Source organism: Euleptes europaea, chromosome 1, assembly GCF_029931775.1.
Source record: "Euleptes europaea isolate rEulEur1 chromosome 1, rEulEur1.hap1, whole genome shotgun sequence".
Classification (NCBI taxonomy): Eukaryota; Metazoa; Chordata; class Lepidosauria; order Squamata; family Sphaerodactylidae; genus Euleptes; species Euleptes europaea.
Window position 1 is genome coordinate 62,719,698 of NC_079312.1, and position 26,010 is coordinate 62,745,707.

General features: G+C 43.7%; 1 protein-coding gene across 4 annotated transcripts in view; it reads right to left on the reverse strand.

Annotated features, from left to right (window-relative positions):
• Positions 1 to 26,010, reverse strand: part of CACNA1D (calcium voltage-gated channel subunit alpha1 D) — a 347,998-nt gene that overhangs the window by 63,551 nt on the left and 258,437 nt on the right. For 3 of the 4 annotated variants that reach the window (XM_056865912.1, XM_056865904.1, XM_056865919.1), the window contains 4 exons: positions 10,772 to 10,900; positions 7,671 to 7,736; positions 5,934 to 6,025; positions 1,868 to 2,027 (listed from right to left, as the gene is read on the reverse strand). In XM_056865912.1, the coding sequence (XP_056721890.1) occupies positions 1,868 to 2,027; positions 5,934 to 6,025; positions 7,671 to 7,736; positions 10,772 to 10,900 (447 nt within the window). Of the gene's footprint in view, positions 1 to 1,867; positions 2,028 to 5,933; positions 6,026 to 7,670; positions 7,737 to 10,771; positions 10,901 to 11,320; positions 11,360 to 26,010 lie in introns of all 4 variants that reach the window. The other variant, XM_056865897.1, reaches the window with a different exon arrangement.

Genomic DNA, 26,010 nt, shown 5'->3' on the forward strand with positions numbered 1-26,010 from the left:
AGCCACCTCTCCCCTTTTAGGGGGAAAGACGGATAAGCGTATTTTTATTTCCTCCATTTGCATAATTTATTTATTTAGAAAATTTCTATGCTGCCTCTCCAGAAAACCTGCTCAAGGTGGCTTACAAAGTAAAACATGATTTAAAAAAACCATATACCAACATAAAATTGTTAAAAATTAGCAAGCCATTGAGAGACCAACATTTTAATAAATAAGTAGAATTTTAACTATTCTAGTTAAAGTTAGCCATGGCTAGTGTTAATAGCTATAGATGAGCACCATGATCAGCTCACAAAATAAAAGGGAGTAGGGTTGCCAACAGGCCTGGATAAAAATGCCCTGCCCCTTTAATGGAAGCTTAATATGCGAAAATGGGCAGCTGAATTTCATGGCATGGGGGGGTGGGAATAACATCACCTAGAAAGGACGGTGGAATCTGCATATGATAGAACCGAAGGAATGGAGTACGGTAACTCCTTCCGAAACTTCAAGCCATGGAACAGTTGCCGTCGAGCAGGAAAACACACATATTGCATACTGGTTGGAGTCTGTCGGGGGGGTGGGCATTGGGAGGCGCTTTCAGTAATAACCTAATGTCGCTTCTGGGGAAAACCTAGAAATAACATCACACCTCAGTAAGAACTGCCACCGATTCATAAAGTGGATTGGCATCACTTTTGGCTTTTCTATGGAAGTAATTTCATGCTATTACTGTTTTTTAAACATTATTTTTCTCTTGCTGGCTGCATGAGCAGCGGCAGGAAACAGGGGTTGGGGCAGGGGATCCCCCACCCCCCGGCAGGAAAATGGCAGCCCAGAGACCAGGTCAATTACAACTCCAGTTAAAAGTACAGGTGGAAAACAATGCCTTAAGGAGCAGCTGCCAGACAAGACCAAACTAGAAAAGTGGGTGTGGGAGGAAAGTTGTAATCAGATCTCCTGCAGTGTTGTTTCAAATCACACACACACCCATGGCTAATATTTGTATCATGAAACAGGTACTTGGACATTTTCCTCCATAGGGTGAATGGCATCTACAACAGATGGTTTAAATCACAAAAAACATAATGGGGGAAAAGTTAGCCACCACTCCCTCCTTGTCACTGCCCTGATCTGATTTGACTCTCACTGGATGCTTTTAATTTAAAAAAAAATTAAGCGAGAGAACTGATTACAGATTTTCCAGCATTTCGTTTAGTTTAGCCTTCAGAGGAGACACCCCTGGGCAAAATGGACCAATGGTCCGACTCAGTATAAGGCAGCTTTGTATGTGGATCCTATGAGATCAGAAGCTTTACATCTGATGAGGCACAGGACACCAATGTGCCTAACTTTAGCTGGCTTGTTCCCTTTGTTTCATAATGAAAGTGGCACCAATAACAAAAAGAATGAAAATATTGAAGATAATAGAAGTGAATGTGAACTATGTATTCAACTGTAACTGAAACATGAAGAAACCGTGACAGAGTTTAAAAAAACCCAACACAGACAAATATCAATGTAACCTAGAAGGAAAACCTTACAGCTGGATTGAGCTCAATATGTCTTTCTCATATGAAAACAACAATGGAAATCTTCAGTTGGATTTTGCAGCTAGTAGCCTGCAAATATGATCAGTGTAACTCTCCAATATAAACTATGTTTATTTATTGAACTGTATGGCCATGTGATTTTCACTATATATGGAATTATACTGTTTCTAATGTTAACTCTGAAGGTATTTTATAAACTTTGAGAATTATTCTCTAAATGACTTTAGAGAATAATTCTCAGGTATTTTATAAACTCTGAGAATTATTCTCTAAAGTCGTTTTCTGATAAAATATTGTTCATTCAACTGTTAAGCTATTGCTGTTCCTGGACTCACCAAAAAAGCACACAACATATAGAATGTAATGAAATAAATAATGGCAAAGTTGCTCCCACATGTGTTTTCTTCTCCCAGATTGTAATCAGAATCTGGATCACATCGTTTTCCTGGCAGACAAGCCAACATGATTTCTTGCCAAGCCTCTCCTGTTGCACACCTATAATATGGGGTGAAAACCAAGGCAACAATGAGCCAGATAGTATTGTTTTTTTCATTCAGAGTGACAGTATTTAGTACTACTTGTAACCAGTTGCTTCCAGATAGCAGCACGTGATAACAGGGTGCAGAACTCCAACATGCAGAAGTACACTGGAGATCAGGTGATCCCCTTGCTCCAGCAACCATGCGGTTCCTAAATATGATACAAAGGAAGTTTTGATTCTTGAAAGCTTATACTCCAAACATCTTGTTGGTTTCTAAGGTGCTACTAGTGTCAAATCTAGATCTTCTTGTGCTGATCAGCATGGCTACCCTATGAAACTATGATACAACCATGTAACCAGTGTCCCAACACATCATGGCACACCAGACAAACTCTCTCAGCTCTTGCAAATGGAGCATCCAGCAATCCAGCTTTTCTCAACATCTCACTATGTGTGCAAACTGAAGGAGGTGGGAAGGTATCTTGGCCATTCAGTAGTGGAGATGGAGGAAGAAGAGGAAGAGTTGGTTTTTATATGCAGATTTTCTCTACCTTTTTTAAGGAGAATCAAACCGGCTTACAATCTCCTTCTCTTCCTCTCCTCACAACAGACACATTATGAAGTAGGTGAGGTTGAGAGAGCTCTGAAAGAATTGTGACTAGCCCAAGGTCACCCAGGCGGCTTCATGTGGAGGAGTGGGGAAACCAACCTGGTTCTCCAGATTAGAGGCCACCGCTCCTAATCACTACACCACACTGGCTCTCATAGAAGAGCAAAACTCATAGAAGAGCTGGCTCTCATAGAAGAGCATAGATCTTAAGCAGCTAAAGAGAAGGCACAACTGTACCATCCTATTTGCAAATGGTAAGTGAGAAAAGGGGGAAAGAAGACAGGTGGGTAGTCCTAGTCTGTTCTTCACCTTTGCTTGCCATTCATGTAAGACAGAGGACAGATCTATGCAATGGCCTTTGGCAACCAAGATGGCCTAATGGCATCAACTGAGCACACCCATGATAGCAGGATGCTACTGTTTTGTGAGACCTAGCTCATCATTTTTCATCTTTTGTATTTATATCCTGACGATGTCCCACCTCCTTCAGACTGCCATTGGCACTGGGACCAGGTGCCATTGTCCACCATGGTTTCCTCATCTGTGGAGGTCAGAATTTTTACTTACAATCAATATGCTTAAAACTATAGGAAGGGGAAAATGTGAAGATGAATTTGTCCAGAGTTGTTTATAATCCCGCAGAACTACAAATGAGTGCCGTATATACTCGCGTATAAGCCGACCCGTGTATAAGCCGAGGTGCCTAATTTCACCCCAAAATGGGGAAAAATTAGGCACCCGCGTATAAGCCGAGGGTTGGCTTATACAACCCCCGGGTCGCCCTCCCACCCGGCCTCCCGGGCCCTCCAGACCCACCCGAACCCCAGCGCCACCCTAGGGGGGAAGGGGGAAGAGCCCCTGAACCCCCTACTTACCGGGAGAGGCAGCGATCAGCTGGCGGTGGCGGCGGGGGCCCCCCCCGGCGAGCAGGAGGCTGCCCAGGCCGCTCCTGGCCCAGGGGAAGGCGCGCTGGAGGCGGCGGCCCCCTCCCCCGGTGTGCAGGAGGCCCAGCAGGCCGCTTCTGTCCCGGGGGAAGGCGCGCTGGAGGCGGCGGTGGTAAGTTCCCCCCCTCCCTCCACCTACCGTATTGACCTGCGTATAGGCTGAGTTGGGATTTTCAGCCCTTTTTTTGGGTTGAAAAACTCGGCCTATACGCGAGTATATACAGTATCTAGCCATGAGAAGTTTAAAGTATGGAGTCTAAACTTGTAATGAACATCTACACTGAAAGATGAGGCTATGTTCATCAACAAGAATGTGCTCTTTTTCCAAATTGATACTTTCTGTGTTCTGATTTTCCTAACCGCAGTTTTAACATGCCTGGGAAAACTGAACATTTCAGGATGTGGCTTTTAAAGAAGGTTTCAACTGAACAGCTAAACTCTGAAACTACGAAACATAACTTCTCCCTAAGTACCTCATGTTTTTAGTCAGGTTCCGGCCTCAAGAAAGATGCAGAACTTTTGAAATGAAATATCTAATGGGACACTTTCTGAAAGACTCCCTTCTATAATTTGAAGTATTACTAATTAACAAGGAAGACATTAACTTTGGAACACAGTGAGAGGGAAATACAAGACCTGCAGCAGCTTCAGAAGTATATATAACTTCACAGTTCTATTTGTTCTGTTTTAAGGAGGAAGGCTGTAAAAAGAGTGTCCAAAACCATCAGATTTCTTGTCACTACATTCATCAAGGGAAGGCAGGCTTACAGTATTGACTTACTGTCAAGCTGCCTACTGACTACAATCAAATGAGAGCAAAACTTACGATATGAAACATCTTACCAGTAATTGAGTAAGACAACATTTATTATTCCTAAACTATCAGGAACCAGCATTTTTATCTGATGTTATTTACTTTGACTGGCAAGGGTCATTTAATCAAGTGTCACTGGAGACATCCCTACTCGTTCAATAACAGTAACACTATGAAAATGTTTGGTTTTATTAATAGCCACTTTTCATCAAGGTAGATGATTACAGGAGATCACTAGTCTATTCAAGATGCAGTATAAAACCCTGGACTTGTGTTTTAGGGACATGCAAACATTCCTGATTAATAATAATAGCAATAATAATGTCAGTCATGACAATAATAATTTTTGCTGGATACAGTTAAGATTCAAGAGGGTTCAATTTTTACAGATGGCCCAGGCTAGCCCGACCTCGACAGATCTCGGAAGCTAAGCAGGGTCTGCCCTGGTTGGTATTTGGATGGGAGACCACCAAGGAAGCACAGGGCTGCTTTACAGGGGCAGGCAATGGCAAACCACATCTGAACGTTTCCTGCCTTGAAAGTACTATGGGATCACCTTAAGTCAGCTGTGACTTGATAGTCACCACCACCAATATCACAACAGCCAGGCTGAGTGTGCTAGCTAATTCTTCATACAGATGTGAGCCCATAGTCTTTTACAGGACAGCAGCTTCAAAGCACCCAAAGAGCTCCACATGAGTAGAGCTCAGCCCCTTTGCTTCAGAATCTGAAAGGTTTCAAAGAGAATTGGTTCGTATTTACACACCATAACCAGAGCTTTGGAAGACATCCACTACAGCAGGTGAATAATGTTCTTACATGCTGTGCCCTTATACAGACAATCAGTAATCTAAGAAGAAAAACCTAGGAAAAGTTATTAGTGATATATATGTAAGTACTGCCAAGTTGCAACCGACTTATGGTGAACCCAGCAAGGGGCTTTCAAGGCAAGTGAGAAGCTGAGGTGGTTTGTCATTGCCTTCCTGTGCAGAGTCTTCCATGGTGGTCTCCCATCCAACTACCAACCAATCTTAGCTTCTGAGATTTGACAAGATCAGGCTATACACCATGCTGCCTTTCCTCCTCCTTGTTCAAGTAAAATTGTACACATTTTATACACACTTGTCTGATTTGCTATGTGATGTGTTCAGATGAGCAAGCAGGATGGCAAGTAGGCAGACTGGAGGGGAATCTAATAGAAAGGCAGCTAGAAGGGGCAGGCTGACACACTGGTAAGAGCACACCCAAAGTCCCAAACCTAATCTACAAACATTTATAGTAAAGGTGAGGTCAGAGGAAGTGGTGAGCAGATGATACTGCCCTTTTTTCTTCCATGTTGCCACTTTCAGTGGCTCACAAGGGGCACTAGGCATCCAGACCAGAAGGTTCCCAGTTCAAGTGCACCGGGTAGATCATGCTAGGGCAATGTGCTTGGTCAATTTATCAAACATTTATAATATCCAAAAATAAATACCACAAGAAATGATGACATTTACAACATACTAATTACAGTTCTATATTAGTAACCAAATAAAGAATCACTAAAATCTACCGGAAAAGGAGAAGCACTGCTTGGGGAAAAGTCTGAAAGTTGTTGTTCCGGTTAACTTGAGTACCATCCCGCAGAGCAACTTTGCCAAACACCTAAAAAAAATACAGAAATTTGTACTTGTTTTTATTTTCATTCCATCGACCACAATTTTGATCATAAACTGTCCTGCTGTATCAAATTAAGAATCCATCTTCTCTAATACCGCTTCTACGAATGACAAGACAGAAGCCTCGAGGAAGCCCACACACAGAGAAAGCAAGAGTTTCCCCCTAAGCATCAGCAGCTGGCATTGATATCAGATTCAAGGAAAGAACAGGTGGGCATGCAGTATAGAACATCTGCAGCCAGAACTTCATTGCTTTGGTTTTGCAATACTAGTTCCTTTGACCAAATGGAAATCAATGTTCAGTTTGAAAAGAGGATTTTGGACTCCTGTAAAATGTTAAAAACAGACCTCAACTTTGAAAGTTTATTGTGAAGGACAATATAATAATGACCAATAGTGGTATTACTGGTAGAGTATCCCTTATCCAGACATCCCATATCCAGACTGATCCGAAAACCGGACCCTTCGAGCTGGCATGCAGGCAGATCCATTCTACCTGCTTTCAATGTTTCCTCTCATCTAAAAAAAAATACAGTGTACACTGCATCGTAGGTGGACTGAAAGCCTGCCATTGTTAATTTATTTGGTGTTTGTTGTTGCTCTCGTTTAACACCTGATACAGGTATTATGGTGAAATAGTTACTTTTGCTTTCTGATGGTTCCATGTACACAAAATTATAAAATAAGTGTACAAAGGGTATATAAAACATAAATGAATTTGGGTCCCATCCCCAAGATATCTCATTATGTATATGCAAAAATTCCAAAATATTCCAAAATATGGAAAGATCCGAAATACGGACCACTTCTGGTCCCAAGCAGTCCAAATAAGGGATATTCAACCTGTACTAGCTTATGGCTTTCCAAACTTTTACACACCAAACTAAGTTTTAATACATAGTTCATTAGAGAGAGAAAAACTCTAATTTAAAATTTTATATACTGCTTTATCGCAGCATTCAAACCATCTCACAGTATTAAACTATGACAACACAGAGAGGTAAACAATATAAACACAAACACCTCAGGACTGTAACAGGAACAGAACTGCCTCTGCAAACCAGCCCATGAAGCTGCTTTTGGCTCCGCCAGAAAAAACATGTTACTCAGTGGAGCCTTTATCTGTTTTCAAGACATGAAAACAGATAAAGCCACTTCCCTATACTTCCCCAAACCACCTCATGGCACTCCGGGAGGCGCCAAGCTCACGCTTTTAAAAAGTAAAAATATAAAAACGAGCCATTGGACATGAACAGCATAAAAGCTATCCATAAAACAGGAGCAGAACATTTTAAAAAACCTGATAAGATAAAACCCCTAATTAAAAGCCTGGGTAAAAAGATGTATTTTGGCCTGGCACCTAAAAGAAAGCAAGGCAGGCACCAGGTGAGCCTCAAGGGGGAGGGTATGGCAGATGCAAGGGGCCACCACAGAAACATAAGGATATGTGGGTGGAGTCTGGCTCTTCCTTATCTGTTTTGCTCCTCTCAGGATTAAAAAAAAGTTACAGCCTACCTGCTTATTTCAAGAACGTATGGCTACTCTTCAAAGGTATGTTTAGAGGGGAGCTGACATAAAATATAAAATACATCAATAAAATCCTATTTTAAAAGAAAACCATTGTCAATTACCTGCATTCCAATAACCGCGTAGATGAAAAACAACATGGCTATCAAAAGAGCTACATATGGTAGAGCCTATGGGGGGAAAACAGATTATTTTAAAGATAATGATACCTTGTACCTCTTTTTGACTCTACATTCATTTTACCAACACATTTACTGTCACTGTGAAATTATTTGAATTGTCTGCAGTAAGTGAACTAGGGACCGATACCTGTAAGAATGCATTTGTAAAAATGCTTCGAACCTATAAAATGGCCTTATACTGAATGAGGCCATTGGTCCATATAGCCCAAGGCTGTCTGCTCTGATAGGTGGGTATCTCAGAGGTCCTTTCCCTGCATTGTTACCTTTTGGTGATATGCTAGGAAAAGAACATGGGACTTTCTACATGCAAAGCATGTGCTCTGCCATTAACCTATGGCTTAGATCCCAACAGAGCGCTTCTGCTGAAAGGAGGCCCCCAGGAACCCCCAGCATGGGGGGGGTAATATTTTGGGCAGTGGTGGGAGGAAAGAGGTGAGGTAGTGACATTCTGCTGACAGAAGTTCTTGTGTCAGCGGAAACTCTGTGGAATCCAATCCTATGAGTCCTCTCTGTTAAAGGGACTGGCAAAGGTGGCATTCAAATAATTAAAGAACACAATGGATTAACAACCTATCACCTTGATCATATCACCATTGGCAGGCTGAAACTCAAAGGAACTTGCCTCCTCTGCTACAAGAGATGCCTCGGAGAGAAGGAGGAGAACAGAACTAGGGTCAACTTCATCTGCAGTCAAATGTTCTACCACTGAGCTAGGCCCCCTTTTAATTTTTTTAAACCAACTATTTCAAAAGTTGATTGTCAGTGCTTTGAATCTACAATGCGAGAATGTGTAACCTAGTTTTAATTCAGTACACAAAAGAGAAGGGCAGATGGGAAAGCATCAACCACTTCCTAATGATGTTAAGTCTTTAGCTGCAGAACTATAATGTAAAACTTCTCAAGATTACATCAGCTGTTTGTACGACCTTTTAGATCACATTAGCATCAGTACTGCAGATTGCAATCACAGTTCACGTCTCTGATTCACCACTATCAAGCATCAAGGAAGTTGAAAGAGCAGAAATAGCAATAGAATATGACATGCCATATCAAATTAAAGTTCCCCAACATATCACGAATACTCTAGAAACTAGATGTGGGCACTGCACTTAAGTCAAAAATCAAAATGGATTAATAAGAAACATAATTTAATCCATACTTTAATAAAATAGTATTGAAGGTGATATTATTGTATTCACACTTGGCTCTGAAGCCCCACCGAACTCAGTGGAACTTGCTTCTGAGTAAACATGTAAACAATCAGGCATGTGGCTAATAATTTTAAATCCATCATGCCAGAGGTTGAAATTTTCAAATGCCTTTTAATCATTGTTAAAATATAATTGCTGAATGTTGTTAACAATAGCAGCAACAACAGCCATGAAGACAGAAATTAAATGAAGCATTAAGATGATGACAAAGAGAACCATGATGACTAGCCATGGGTATGAGCATTAGGCTATTTCCCCTCTTTATGTTGTAATGGGTGCAATGGTGACCATATTAATCTGTTGTGAGAATGAATAAGAACTTTTTAAAAATAACACAGTAAAAGTATTGGTTTGGATCCAGCCAAGAATTTCAGGAAGTGGAAGGATTTCTGCCTGCAGATTGTACCTTTCTTATCTCCCCCCTTCTGCTAGAGTCCAAAATGCCCCCTGAAATGCTGCTCCTGAGGGACAGGGAATGCCTTCTTCCCACCGAAAGGCTCAACTGGATCCAAGTCCTTCCAACTTTCAAGAGCTAAAGCAGTTAGAAATTCATTCGTATGTTTAAAGGCACAGAAATTGCAAGTTAAAGAACACTTTAATTTGGGTTTCATAAAATCAGCACAGAAAGCTTATAGTTTTACACACTGTGCACTATAAATATTAGGTTAAAACACCCCATTGTTGCTTTCACCCCAGTTCCTTTACTCTCTAGATTAGGGGCAACCATGACACATTGCAATTAATGACATGAAATGGCCCGTGGAAAGAATGGATAAGGAAAGGACAGAATATTTAGGAGAGCCAGTGTGGTGTAGTGATTAGAATGTCAGACTGGGATCTGGGAGACTTGGGTTTGAATGCCCAAGTCCACTTGCCATGGAGCCTTCCTGGGTGACCTTGGCCCAGTCACGCACTCTCAGCTGAATCTACCTCACAGGGTTGCTGTGGGAATAAAATGCAGGAGAGGAGGATACAAGCCACTTTGGGTCCACATTGGGGAGAAAAGTGGCATTTAAATGAAGTAAATAAATAAATAAATTGAATAGTGTGTGGGGTGACACAAAAGATGCAAAGTTCCTGTAAGAGATTATTCAGACATTATATAACCCTGTCTATACCGCATGCAAATGGTGCACTATTGTGAACAGTATAATGTCTGAAGTATGGAATCTGGCAGAATCACAACAGTTAATTGTTTGTTTGAGAAATGTACAGCTACATGGACTATAACTGAACTCCCTAGGAGTAAGCCACATGGACTATAATGGTACTTACTTCTGAGTAGACCTGCTTATAATTTTTCCTTTAAAGGCATCACTACAATTAAGTATAAAATACATGTGTGCCTCTGAAAACAAGCTGCATACTTTTCCTTCATCAGTATTCAATTACATCTGCAATGCTCACCTTAACAAATAAAGCAAAGGAATTTTGCCCTTGCAGCATCAATCTGGCCTGAATCTTAGCTGGATTTAACAAAAGGTTGTGTATACTCTGCCCTGACCTGGATAGCCCAGGCTAGCCCGATCTCATCAGATTTCGGAAGCTAAGCAGGGTCGGCCCTGGTTAGTATTTGGATGGGATACCTCCACAGAATACCAGGGTCATGATGTGGAGGCAGGCAATGGTAAACTACCTCTAAATGTTTCTTGCCTTGAAAACCCTATGGGGTTGCCATAAGTCAGATGTGACTTGACGGCACTATCCACCACCAATGTACACTCTGACTTTGTCCATGAATAAGGGCTGGGTCCGGGTTATTGTTATTCGTTCTGGATTGCATCATATGAAGATTTTAACTGCAACACTTACCTGAAATGACTTGATAAATGTCCACAACAGTGTTCTTATTCCTTCACCCCTGCTGAGGAGCTTCACCAGACGCATCACGCGGAAGAGACGGAAAAAGGTAATGGAGATTCTAGCGCTGTCTTCAGTGTTCTAGAGAGTATTATGGAGAAACCAAACCAAATAAAATGCAGGACATGCGACATTTTCAGGAAAAGAAAGCAACAAACAAATGCAAAGGTGAAAGAGGTAAGATTTGAAAATGTCTCTCTGGGGCCTTCTCAGCTTTGTAAGCATGATATGACAGGAAAAATTACATGCTAGCACACGGGACCTGTAGAAATGCTTTATATTTCACATGCATTTCCAAGTTTTCCAGTTTGTTAATAGGGTCATGTTGGGTTTGTTTGTAGTAGAGTTTGATAGGTACATTGACAACAAACCAATCACTGCATATGTCTTTCTAGTAGGACAGTTATGAAGAGTACAGAAAAAACCAGTGGAGAAGAGACATGGTAAAAAGAATAAAACCAAGTAGAGGTACAATCACTGGGGTCAGTTCACTAATCTTACCCCAGACTCATCTGTTGTGACAGTTTCAGTTGGCTTTGGCTTTAAAAAATTAAGAACATTAGGTGTTAAAATCAAATCAAATACCTTTAAAAATAATTCAACTTGACCATGAAGATGGAACAAGAACAGTTTAGAACAAGTCTGATTATCTGACACTGCTCAAGTGGTGGGGAACCCATGAAAAATCTCCTTCACATGCTTTTACCATTGCAGTTTACATTTTTTACTAAACTGGGCCGAAGGTTACATACTTGAATAAATTAGATTCTATTTTTTTGTGGTGGATTGTATGACTGTACTAAATTACAGGGATATGTCAGGCTTCTCTCTTGAGCTGCAATCCTAAGAACACTTTCCTGGGAGTAAGCCCCACTGGACTAAAATAGGGCTTACTTCTGAGTAGATCTTCTTAGCATTGCTCCCTAAACCATGGATCTTCTACTAATAGGCTGTGACCCATAAGTAGCTCACAATCTGATATATGCTGCAACCACCCCACAATAATGTTATGATGGAAAAGAAGGAGAAAAAAGAGGAAAGAGAAAGGACAAACAGAGAACAGGACAAATTTAGGAATATAGTAAAGCAGGAAAACAATACCTCAGGTTAAAAAAAATAGGTATAGTCTCCATGTTGCATAGGAGAATTAGAAGGTGGCCCATCAGTAAAAATGGAAAGCCACTGCTCTGAAATTAACCACGAATTTGGTGTCTAATCACCATGAGCATGCATATCACTATGGTTCTGCCTAAAGTAATGCCTATGAAAGTTAGTATTCCTTAGTCACTGTTGATGGTTCCCTGAACTGACAGTTTTGCAGTTTTGCAGTTGACACAGAGTGGGGAATACAGAAGGTGAAACACTGGGTGCAGAGTTCCTCTTTGGTATCTGAAGCAGGGTAGATAATCTTCCACAACTGTCTATCTCCATTTATGCTTTACGTTTATATTTGTAAGTAGAACAATTCATATAAAGTAGTGTTCTCTCAGCTAAGGAAGATAAAACTGGCAGTGCTGACCAGGATACATCACACCACTGAAAGAGCATGTTAATGTTGGTGCTAGCTGTAGAATATTGTTCCCTTGAGAAAAAAACTCTGAGCTGATAAATTAGACAAGGAGTAACTATTGGCACTCCCAAAAGAAGTCCCATCTGCTAGCCTTGCAAAAAAAATGCAGACTTCAATGTGGCAATTTCATGAAGAAAGAAAGATTTGATGGCACCAGGTTTATGAGGACTTTGCTGAAGCCTGAAGAAAAGTCTGGGGAATTGTGTAGAACAAAAGGAGAGCCTCATTTGATCAGCAGTTGTCAATGTCAAAATAGACCTAAAACCCCTTAGCCACATAGATTTAGTTCAGAGATGCCTAAAAAAATCCACAAAACTCATGAGAAGTTATCCTGATTTTAATCCGATGCTGCCTCATATTTATCTGATGCCAGGTGGGGACTTGTGATTTCAGATAACATTTCAATCTGTTTTGTAAGTGGCTGTAAATTGTTGTTTCCCTTTCAGACTACAGTGCAGTTTGGGTGTGAGCTCAGTCTTTGTTCTCACTCCATATTGCTAAAAGGTCAAGGATTCCCCCCCACCCCATTCTCATATTCTTAAGAAAGGCCATGCTGGATCAGACCAAGGCCCATCAAGTCCAGCAGTCTGTTCACACAGTGGCCAAACAGGTGCCTCTAGAACAGGGATGGGGAACCTCCGGCCCACGGGCCGGAAACAGCCCGCAAGGACATTTTCTGTGGCCCTTGGGAGCCCCAGGGCCCTTCCATTGAAACGTGCAGCACGGCCCTCCCCAAAACAGTTACTGAAGCCGCAGCTTGCAGAAACGCTGCGGCACACTTAAAAAACCCCTCTCACCACCTGTCAGATGTTGAGCGGGGAGAGGAGTTTTTAAAGTGTGCTGCAGGGTTCCTGCACACCCAGCGGCGCACGGGGTTCCAAGCAACGGGGCTTTAGCCTTCCCACCCACCCTTTGGGGGCAGAAGAAGCCAGCCGCTCCCTGCGGCGGAGCATGCGCAGGGGAGCCGATTAGGCAAAGGCTTGGGAAGGCCTTTGGTGGACTCTGGGGGGGTGGGAAGGCTGAAGCCCGGTTGCGCAGAACCGCGTGCGCCGCCAGGTGTGTGTGTGGGGGAGGCGAGAAGGCTGAAGCCCGGTTGCTGCGACTTGCTGTGCTCAGCCACGGCACACTCTCCTCCACCGCTGCCGCAAGCAGGAGCTGCAGCGCCACCATTGCCCAGTGGACGCGGGTGCCAAGGACACCATGGCAAGCGGGCTTCAGCGGCAGTTCAAATGGTGCTGCTTCGCCGGTACGGGGCTCAGTGGTCTTTGGCAGCTCGGCACGGCCCCCGCTCTCCGCCAGGAGGGCTGGGAAAGGACAGAAGGAGAGAGGAGGGCCAGGACAGGAGAGAGAACAGAAGATTGGGCTGGTGCTGTGAGCAGCCATTAGGCCGCCCACGGGGCTCTCTGTGTCCAGGCCCCAGGCACATGGCTGCCCCGTGTGGTGCCTCCCAGGGGTGGGACAGGGGCTTTCTTTCGCCCACCCCCCCACCCAGCCCTAGATCCTGGCTGAGACTTTGAAGCAGAGAGGGAGCCAGAGGGAGAGGCAGCGGGGCGTGCAAGGGGAGAAGGCTGGCTTGGCGCACACTCGAGGCTCTCAAAACAGCAGCACACGTATGCATGCCTTCCCTCTCGCAGCCAGCCAGAGGTGCACTGGAAAGAATGCGGCGCGAGGCGGAGAGCGAAGGTGCCGGGAGACTCCTCTCACCTTTTCCGGGAAAGGTGCCCCTGTGAAGGGAGAGAGGGAGGGAGGAAGCAAGGGGGCCGGAGGGCAACCCCAGCACAGCTCGCACCCTTCCCGCCAGCAGCGCCTGGGCGCCCAGGCAGCCTCCAGTTGGCAGCCAAAGTTCAACTACTGCTGCCGCGGCCTGTGCCACCCCCCTCTTTCCCCGCTGTGATAGCTGCTCTGCCCAGCACCCGCCTAGATCTAGCCCTGCCGGAGGGGGGGTGCTGCCTCAGTTAGGCTCGGGGGGGGCGGATAACAGGGTAGGGGGCTGTTCTCTCTTTTGTTCCTCTTTTTCTGTCACTCTCTCTCCTTTCTCTCCCTCTTTCTCCCTCTTTTTCTGTCTCTTTGTCTCCGTCCTTTTCTTTCTCTCTCTCTGTCCTTTTCTTTCTCCCTTTATTTTTCTTTCTCTCCCTCCTCTTTCTTTCCCTTCCCTTCCTTTCTTCCCTTCCTTGCCCGGGCCCACTGCTGGCTGCCCTCCCACCTGGGAGGAGGGGGGGAGCAGAGGCAACCTCCAAGAGTTCTCTGCATAGCCTCTCCTAGGGTTGCCAACCTCCAGATGGTGGCTGGAGACCTCCTGCTATTACAACTGATCTCCAGCCAATAGAGATCCAGTTCTCCTGGAGAAAAGTGCCACTTTGGCCATTGGGCTCTATGACACTGAAGTCCCTCCCCTCCCCAAACCCCACCCTCCTCAGGCTCCACCCCTAAAACCTCCGGCCAATGGAGAAGAGGGACCTGGCAACCCTAGCCTCTCCCCTCCCCCCAAGATCTACACCTGGTATGGCCCCCGAACGATGTGATAAATATGCAAATGGCCCTTGGCAGTAAAAAGGTTCCCCACCCCTGCTCTAGAAAGCCCACAAACAAGATGACTGCAGCAGCATTATCCTGCCTGTGTTCCAGAGCACCTAATATAATACGCATGCTCCTCTGATCCTAGAGAGAACAGGTATGCATCATGACTAGTATCCATTTTTACTAGTAGCCATGTATATCCCTCTCCTCCATGAACATGTCCACTCCCCTCTTAAAGCCTTCCAAGCTGGCAGCCATCACCACATCCTGGGGCAGGGAGTTCCTTCTTAGGAGACAGGGTGCACGACACTTTCTGTGTCTGGAATGTAGTTGCTGATTAGCCCATTTGTCATTGTATAAAAAAACAGCCAAAGAGAAAGGGAGGAGGTGCCTTTAAAAGCCTGACAGACCTCTAAATTGACAGTCTGCCATGGCTCAGCAACCCACACACAAAAACAACCGACAGACCAAGCCACCCACCCACCCTTGGAGCAAAACAGGTAGTGAAAAATCCAGATTAAGGCTTCATTAACTGAGGGCGGAGAGAGATTTACCATTAAAGTGTGTGAAATCTTTTTAAAAAGTCAGTTGGGCTTCAGAAGCCAAAGTGGGTTAAAGAGCCCCTCTGAAACCCAAGAGCAAGTAGGGAAGGAAAGGGTTAAAATATCCCTTTCTTCACACTATTCTCCTCCTTGATCAAATAAAACTGACTTTACAGAGCTTCCAGAATTTTTGTATACCTGAACAAATCTCTTTTTAAACCATAGTATGGATGGCACAGTAAAAATTCCTCATCAGTTAAACCCCTCGTTACCAATGTTCTGAGGGCCGAACTAGACATGATGGCATCCCCAAATCTAACCTGCCATTTCAGTAATGTTTCCATTTGGGGGCCCCTCTTTGGGCCCCCAAAGCTGAGGGGCAACACATTCTTGTACCCCCCATCACCTTTTCATGTGTGCTGAAACAGCTGCAAACTGCACCCCCCCCCTGCTGATTTTTCACTGGAATAAGTGGGGGGCTGACAAAAGCATCTTGCCCCATAGTGCTGCAGGAGCAATCTGATGAGGCCCTTGTGGTATTTTTAAATGGCCAGTTATTAGGCTTTAAAATGGGGGTGGAGTTCCTGGGTCTGACCCAGAGATGCATTCACATATAGTTTGGCCCTATGTATGGAGACTAGGAGAGAAATCTCAAGAAAATCCTAACATGGATTGTGTTGAACCTCCATGTTCAGAGCTAGTAACCTCCGAATACCAGAGCTTGGGAAGCAACCGCATGGAAATATCCCAGCCTCCAACCCTGTCTGTAGATCTTGCAGGGGCATATGGCTGCAGACGGACCACTGTTGAGCACTGTGGCTGCTCATATGCTGTGTCCTTAAGTTTTGATTTTAATCTCCAAGTAAAAAAGGGACATTGGACATTGGACTATGGCCTTCCGCAAAAAGACAAATACTGCCCGTTGTCTGGTTAATATTGACCGCTTGACTGGAGATGGTACTTTATCTAATGAAAAAATATTGTTGATGGGGTAATGTTTTGTTAAAGTACACAGTAAAATTGTCTCCTGTGAGGAGATCTGTAAACCATGTATAGGTATTCAGAGGACCATGTCTTCTCTCAGAAGAAGTTGATATTGTGAAACTGTTATTATAGTTCTGGAGGAGGGCAGGGAGCTGTTCCTGTTGGCAGCAGAGGATAGGACTCACAATAATGGGTTTAAATTGCAAGTGGAAAGGTACTGGCTGGATATTAGGGAAAAGTTTTTTTACAGTAAGAGTTGATTGACAGTGGAATTAGCTACCTAGGGAGGTGATGAGCTCCCCCTCACTGACAGTCTTTAAGCAAAGGCTGGACAAGCACTTGTCAGGGATGCTCTAGGTTGATCCTGCATTAAGCAGGGAGTTGGACTAGATGGCCTGTATGGTCTCTTCCGACTCTATGATTCTATGGATTTTGCAAAAGAATGTTAAGAATAGTGGATGGTCCTCAGAAAAAAACAATTCAACTTCAGGAATGGGGCCCAAGTTCAGGGTTTGTCAGAATGCGTGTGAGAACCAGCAGCAGTGTGAGTTTGCTGAAAGTTTGTACCCTAGGATTTCTCTGGAGCTCTGAAGCTGAGTTAACAGTGTACTGCCCTCCAACACCCTATGCCAGTATTCTCTCATCCAAAACATTAAAAATTCAGCAGCATTGCCCCTGAAAATTTTCACTCTTCCAGGAAGTGGGGCACACATAATATAATGATGTGGATTTCAATTCAATTACAGTTGGATATTACGTGGATTAAGCCCTGTTTGCCAGTAGTGTATATGAAGACCAAGGTGTATCTTCATATTTTCCTCTAGAGTTGGCTATGTGTTCATGTTACATCATGTTAACAAATTTTACATCAGATTTTTTCAAACTAAAGTGATGCTTGCATTAAATAATGCACTGAGTATACTAGTCACTATGTTTTACCATGAAGGAAAAAAGGGGGCAAAATTAATCCCCTGCAAAATTCCTTATAGGGTCAGCTGAGCACTGTTTTCCCTCTAGCCTGTGTGTGCACATAGCCCACTAAAAGATAGCATAATGGACTAGAGGCGAGGTCTGTTCGTATGTACCTCTAACATTCCCTGAAGCTCAGTACAATTTAGTTGTGCAGCACAAATAATTTGCATTGAGCAGAAGTGTAGAGACATCAACCATAGTTGATTCATGATATTTGAACACTCAATGGTTTGTTTATCTTCTAAAATACATGTACACTATGACATGCCAATGCAATCTGGATAAGGTTATAATCCAGTAAAAGTTCCCATGCCCCATTAGAGGAACCAGTGTGTTGTAGTGGTTATACTGTTGGATTAGGAGTCCAGAGTCCAAATCCTCACTCATCTATGAAGCTTACTGGATGACACTGGGCCTCTCTCTGTGTGTGTCATTTAACCTAACCTAAACATTAACAGTGCAATCCTAAACAGCGTTACACCCTTCTAAACTCACTGATGTCAATGGACATTGATTAGGATGACTCTGTAAGTAATTAACCTTTGATAATTATATTAACTGTATTTACTTTATAGCCCACCTTTCTCACTGAAACTCAAGGTGGATGACACAGTATAAAACAATGCAATTAAATTGCATGAGACATCCAATTAACAATGGAATAAGACTAGGATTCCAAAAATTAGAAACAATGCACAAAAAATATCAGACATGATGTATCAAAACAGTGCAAAAAATGTGCATGCATGCCTTAAAAGCATGTAGATGAACTGTCAAGTTGATCTTGAGGTTTAACAATAAACATGCACTTAAGCCTTCGGAAACAATCCATATTGGCTGCCTAACATATACACACATACAGGTCCATGACTGCATTCTCATTTTTACTTGCAACATCAAGTGTGCAATTTATACCATTCCTCAATAAGAGCTTTCAATTTTTATTAACGATTCCTGCTAAGAGAAAGGGCATAACAGTTTGTAAAGAAACTTGAATTTGTATTATTTGTTGCTTAAGTTTCTCCACTGGGCAGAAACCTGCATGAGGTCATACACCTCAATTTAAGAAAGATATAGACCGTGTCCAGAGGAGGGTAACAAAGATGGTGAGGGGTCTGCAGACCAAGTCCTATGAGGAAAGGTTGAAGGAGCTGGGTATGTTTAGCCTGAAGAGAAGACTGAGATGTGATATGATAACCATCTTCAAGTACTTGAAGGACTGTCACAGAGAGGATGGTGCCAAGTTGTTCTCTGTTGCTCCAGAAGGTTGGTCCAGAACCAACAGGTTGAAATTAAATCACAAGAGTTTCCATCTAGACATTAGGAAGAATTTTCTAACAGAGCGGTTCCTCAGTGGAACAGGCTTCCTTGGGAGGTGGTAAGCTCTCCTTCCCTGGAGGTTTTTAAGAAGAGGTTAGATGGCCATCTGTCAGCAATGCTGATTCTATGACCTTAAGCAGATGATGAGAGGGAGGGCATCTTGGCCATATTCTGGGCATGGAGTAGGGGTTACTGGGTGTGTGTGTGGAGGGAGGTAGTTGTGAATTTCCTGCATTGTGCAGGGGGTTGGACTAGATGACCTTGGGGGTTGCTTCCAACGCTATGATTCTGATTCTATAATTATTATATTCTATGCAACAGCAAAAGAGTGAATATATATATATATATATATATATATATATATATATATATATATATATATATATATATATATATATATATATATATTCACAATTAATCATCCGATATGGTATCTATAAAATATTTACTGAACGATAACCTTCACAGCTTCAGTAAAAATTGTTTTGTCTTCTTCAGACCTACACTGGGCTGAACTTGTGTTTCATTGAACAGAAGCCAATTCATATACACAAACAGATAAGGCACTTGAAGATGACTGCACATAATAAAGAAACAGGCCTATATGGAGGTCTTATTTATCAACACATATACATAGAATGTGTAAAAGCTGCTTAATATCACATCTCTGCAGCTGCTCTGAACATTCTGCAGCTCCTAAACCACATTTTATCCTCTTCTGGCCATTTTGCGGGCTTGTTTTTCCCTTTTCTGCTTAACTTGCCTATGTACTTGGGGAGTCTCTGGGGATATGACATATTTTTAAAATAATATGTGTAATATTGTACCTATTTCTAAATACGCAGAAATCTTCTCTGTGAGTGGCCTTGCTGTGCAAGGGATGTAGCGCATGACACTCTTTGTTGACTGCATATCTTGTTTTTACTGCATTGTTTTGGATTTCTGTTATCCAGTTTTTGCATTTCTTATGTCATGTCTTATACCAGTTTTATTGCATCATTTTCTCTGCTTTCAAATCTCATTAAAATTTTCATTATGTCTTATCCTGTTCTTACAGTATTGCTAAATTTTATAATCTGCCTTGAGCCTCAGCAAAAAAGGCAGACTATAAATAAAGTGAATAAAATAAAGAATAATCGAGGGCAGCCTCTTTAGGGAGGGGATGATTTTCAAAGTATTCTTAGCCATACAAATCACTGTATAAGGAACAGTAGCCTGAATCTAATGATTATAAATTAAAATAAACAAATATATTAAACACACATATACTGACACAAGGCTCTACACAGTGTACACAGTGGCCATTTGTGTGTGTGTGTGGGGGGGGGGGTCCCACAGGCCGTAACTGAGCCCTGGATTTTCCATCCATGCTACAGTATATATACACAGGCCTGAAATCAGGCTGTACTGAGGAATGGGAGGCTTACGTGTGCCTCTCGTATCCCCATAAAGCCTATTTAGTCAAAGATAGTGAGCACGGAGCTTTAAGCTTATATTCCTCAACTGAGCAATTCAAGGAAGGTTGGATGGGGATATGTGAGGGGTATGTAGGCCTCCCATTCCCCATAGCAGCCTGGAGTGTTGAATGTTTGTGTGACTGAGCTAAGTGGGGAACAGGACTCTCATGTCCTATGCGAATTCCACCCTGTATAGGCATTTGCACCTGGTGGATTCCATCAAGACATCAAAATGTCTGAGTACGTGCAGCTACACAGGAACATTCCTCTTCTAGGATGAGGATATCAGCTTGCCATGCTAGTACGTACATGTCCTGCCTTACATGCTTACAGAGCTAATCTTTAAATGTGGCAGAGAGGATTTTTCCTGATGACAGAAAAACTTCAGTGTGAGCAGTAATGTAGTGTTAGCTTAGATCATCCAGTCTTAGAAGAGTTGTGTCTGCACACAAGGGATACCGCAGGGTGGATAATCATGCTGTGATTTGCCACTTTTAGCTGTTAGTTGTTTTTCACACTTTAAAATGGAGTGGTGGAGCTCAAAGCTTATTATGAAAGAAAAAGAGGAAAGGTTCCAGAGGCAGGAGCTTTTCAGTTTAGAAAAACAGATAAGAGCGGGGGTTGAGGTTTATGAAATAATGTGCAGGGTTGAGAGACTGGATAGAAAGAACTGGATATAATTTGGAGGCATATAGTAAAGCTGATGGGCCATAGAGGTCACTCAACTGTCTTTATTCAATGAGTAACTAAATTGAATACTGGGGACTGATGATGAAGAAATTGAAATTGTTCAAGACTTTTTATTCCTTGGCCCCATCATCACCCCAAAGGGAGTCTGCAACCAAGAAATCAGAAGGTGATGCGACTGGGAAGGGCAGTCATGAAGGAGCTAGAAAAGATTCTTAAGTGTAAGGATGTGTCATGGGTCACCAAGATCAAGTTAATTCATGCCATAGTATTGCTCCTTACTGTGTATGGGTGTAAAAGTTGGACAATTAAGAAAGATGATAGGAAGACAGTTGATTTCTTCGAAACGTGGTGTTGGAGGAGAGCTTTACGGATACCACAGACTGCTAAAAAGTAAAATAAGTGGATTCTAGATCAAATCAAGCCTGAACTCTCCCTAAAACGATTAAACTGAGGCTATTGTACTTTGGTCATGAGCTAAGACTCAGTGGAAAATACATTAATGCTAGGAACAGTTCCACCAGGCCTATGGTTGAGGGCAGCAATGGTTTCCATTTTAGCCTACCCCTTCCGCTACCCTTAATTGTTGTATGGCATGGGGCAGAAGGAGAGGAACCTCCTTCTGGCACCTCTTGGTGCAGTTCACAGAGAGGTGAGGATAAGGAAAATTGGCAATTGATTGCTGTTGCTGTTTGGAGCCAGGAGGGTACTGCTCAAAAAGAATTGCTAGTTACGGACCATCTTCACCTTGCCATAAACTCAACAGGAATCAGATCTGACAGCAAGGGCATCTGACCCTCTAAACCTTTGTGAAATTTTAGCAATCCTTCAAACAGGAAAAGTAAATGCTATTTAAAATTCAGCCTCTCTCCCACACCACCATGACTTTAAAGCTATGTTTAAATCAGTGTAAATACAAAGTGTACATGCTCTCAAAGTACCATGCTATAGCCATCCAAACAATTTCTTGTGACACATTAAATATGCCCCATGCTGCATTTCAGAAATCTTTGAATAATTTATCCCAAAAGAGGTTACATTTGGTTGTTACTTATAGAGGTGCAGAACCACTGAAGCCATTTGGGCTATCCAACAGTTGTCCTCTGATTATGATATATTTTATGTACAGAGTATAACACTCAAATGAGTCAATTTAGATGACTATTGCTGGAGGTTTTGTGTGTGATATGACATTTCTGTTAGGCAAAATGTGAGCCAAAATACAGAGATATGCTAGGGTCTTTAACAGACCTTTTGGTTTGCAAATTCTTATACTGTACATATTCACTTGCCTTTAAAAATTTCTAAAAATAAAACGAACACAAAAACAATTAAAATACAATAAAATGCATGCAAATCAGCATTATTAAATGATAGATTACATAAAATAAGCAGTTGCTCAAACCAGGACACTAAAAAACGGAGCCTTGTTTACTCACCGTGACGGCTCCTTCTGTTCTGGGTTGAAGGGCATCTTGACAAATGCGGGTTTTACCATCACGTGCCCAGGGAGACAGGACCAAATAATTTTTTCTTCCATTTCCTGTCTCCCTGGGCGGGAAAGCCAGTTTTCAGACTCGCCGAGCTAAGGAGACAGGTAAGTGCATGCCAACCACAAGTAACACCAAGCACTTAAACAATCTTAAATAACTATGAACTCCTGAGTAAAAAGGGGGACAAAACGTAGAAATGTAAGTGTTAGAGGTTCCACAGGTAGCTGTATACCAAGCAAGACAGCGGACATAGGGAGAAATCTGTCTTAACAGAACATGAAATAGTCCCCAAACGACTAGTTAACCTGAACAATGGGCAAAATTAGGTCTTGGAATGAATGGGCGGGCAAGATGCCCTTCAACCCAGAACAGAAGGAGCAGTCACAGTGAGTAAACAAGGCTCTGTTCTCAGTTCTGGGTGGAAGGGCATCTTGACAAACGCGGGATATCCAAGAGCTATAACGCTGGGTGGGATTAAGATGTATCCAAGACCTGTTGCAGCACCCTCCTGCTGAAGGCTGCATCTGCAGAGGCAATGGAGTCAATTTTGTAATGTTTAATGAATGTAGAGGCCGTTGACCAGGTGGCCGCTCTACAAATTTCATCTAGGGATGCTTGCCTATGGAAGGCGGCCGAAGTGGATGCGCTACGTACAGAGTGTGCGGTGATTCCCGTTGGAGGTGGAATCTTGCAAGCCTTGTAGGCTTCTGTAATGCACTGTCTGACTACTGTACTGATCGCAGAGTTGGACATTTCCCCCCCTTTTGAAGGATTGACCAAAGAAATGAAAAGCGCTTCAGATTTTCTGATGGGAGTAGTACGTTTAAGGTAAACTTTTAGGACCCTTCTGAGATCTAGATGATGCCACTCCTTTTCTTTTGGGTGGGAAGGATCTGGACAAAAGGATGGGAGGTGAATCTCTTGAGAGCGGTGGAAGAGGGAATTCACCTTGGGAATGAAGGCCGGGTCCAGTCTAAGGACCACTTTGTCCCTGTGAAAGACGCAGAGACCTTCCCTCATGGAAAGTGCCCTCAGCTCGGACACCCTACAGGCGGACGTTACCGCGACGAGAAAGATGGTCTTCATTCTCAATATCCTTAGAGGAATTTCCCTGATAGGCTCGAAAGGAGGGCGCGTCAAGGCATTGAGCACGACATTGAGGTGCCAGGTGGGGAAGCGATGGACCACAGGAGGACAAGTTTGAGACACCCCTTTCAGAAAGGTTATGATATGCTGATGTCTGGACAGAGGGGAATCGTCAGACGGTGACAAGATGGTGGATAATGCCGCCACCTGTCTACGCAGGGTGGAGGCCTTGAGACCCATTGCTACCCCTTCGTGTAGAAAGTCGAGGATGACTGGTATGCCTGGCGAAAGTGGATCGAAGTTCTTACGCCTACACCACAAAACAAAGGCTCTCCAGGAGGTATTATAGATCCTCCTGGTGGAGGGCCTTCTAGCCTCTAACATGGTGTCCACTACAGCTGGGGAATAACCCTCTCCTAAGAGGGACTGCCTCCCAATTTCCACACGGTTAAGCACAGCCATTGAGGGTCTGGATGAAAAAGAGGACCCTGATGCAGAAGGTCCGGTGTGACTGTAAGTTCCCATGGTGGCTGAATGGACAATTCCCGAAGGCTCGGGAACCAGGGCCTCCTTGGCCAAAAGGGCGCAATGAGAATGACCGTTGCTCCTTCCCTTCTTATCTTTCTTATGACCCTCGGGAGGATGGGGAAAGGAGGAAACACAAAGAGAGTCTCCTTGGGCCATGGGGAGATGAGAGCGTCCATGTTCTCCGCTTCCGGGTGGAAGTAACGAGTCAGGAACCTCGAGAGGAGATGATTGCTCCCTGAAGCAAAGAGATCTACAGAGGGATGTCCGAACCTCTGTACAATCTGTAGGAATACCGACCTGTTGAGGGACCATTCTCCCTCGTCCAGGACCTGCCGACTCAGCCAATCGGCCTGTGAGTTGAGGATCCCTGAAACATGTTCTGCTGTAAGTGATAACAGGTTCGATTCGGCCCAAGACAGAATGAGCACCGCTTCCTGGTGTAGCCTGGAAGACCTCAACCCCCCCTGCTTGTTGATATAGGCCTTCGCTGATGTGTTGTCCGTTCGGACTAGGACATGTTTGTGGCGTATGGCATGTTTGAAATGCATTAGGGCGAGTCGGATTGCCCGGAGTTCCAATAAATTTATGTGAAGCTTTCTTTCACCCGCGGACCAAGTCCCTTGGGCTATAAGGTTTTGGCAAGTGGCTCCCCACCCCTCTAGACTGGCGTCTGTGTAGATTTGGACCTGACTTTCTATCACAAAATGTACTCCCTTGCTCAGGTTGGTGCTCCGGCACCACCGTAGTAGCGATTGCCGGAGCGGCCAGGGAAGGGGAATGGATTTGTCCCTGCTTTGAGTGATGAGGTCCTGATGAGGTTGTAAGAGGCTCTGGAGGGGTCTGAAGTGAAACCTGGCCCATGGTACTGAGTTGAGACAGGCTACCATTTTCCCCAATAACTTGGCCAGGTTCATGATTCTGCCGTGATTGGAGCTGATCGTGGCTTGGACCATTGATCGGATCTTGATCACTTTGTCCTGGGGGAGGATCACTAAGTTCTTGTGGGTGTCTAAGATGACTCCCACGTGTTCCAATCTTTGAGATGGGACCAGGTGGCTTTTCTCTGTGTTTATGAGGAAGCCGTGATAAGAAAGGACCTGGATCACCCTGGACGTGTGAGTCAAGGCCTGATCTCTGGTGGGCGAGCAAATCAGTAGGTCGTCCAGATAGGGAAAAAGCGTAATCCCCTCCAGACGGAGCAGCGCCACCAGCGTCACCAGAATCTTGGTGAACACGCGGGGGGCGGAGGACAGGCCGAATGGGAGGGCCCTGAACTGATAATGGTTGTTTGAATAGCAGAATCTGAGGTATTTCCTGTGGTTCTGGTGGACTGGGACATGCAAATATGCTTCCTTCAGATCTAGTGAGGTCATGAAGTGATCTATTTGAAGGGCTTCCAGAATGGACGGAACAGTTTCCATGCGGAACTTTCTGTACCTGACCTTCCTGTTTAGGTGTTTGAGGTCTAAGATAGCCCTCCAGTCCCCATTTTTCTTGGGGACTGTAAAGAAAATCGAATAGACCCCTTTGCCCTGATCCACCAATGGGACAGGTTCTATAGCTTGAATGCACTGAAGGTGGGAGATAGCCTCCAGGGTTCTCTGATGTTTCTCTTTTTGCAAGGACCTTGGGGAGTTTACAAACTTCTCGATTGGGAGGCTTGTGAATTCTATCAGGTATCCTGTGGACAATACCTGAGAGACCCAGGCATCCGTGTAAGAAGGTTCCCACCTGGTGTGGAAATGTAGGAGTCTGCCCCCTACCTCCGGGAGCCTGGTGTCACTGCTTAGTGTTCTTGGAGAACTTGTCTCCTCTGCTATTGGCAAATTGTTGTTGTCCCTGGAAGGGACGAAAATTCCTAGTGCCTCCTCTGCGAAAGGAGTTCCTGTTGCTGCTGTTCCAGGAACCCCTACGATTATCCGGTCTAAATGGAGCCAAGGTATGAGAGGACCTGAAATTAGGAAATGATGACGAAGGTTTCCAATCTCTTTTGAAAGACTTTGGGAGAACCTTCTTCTTGTCTTTATTTTCGACA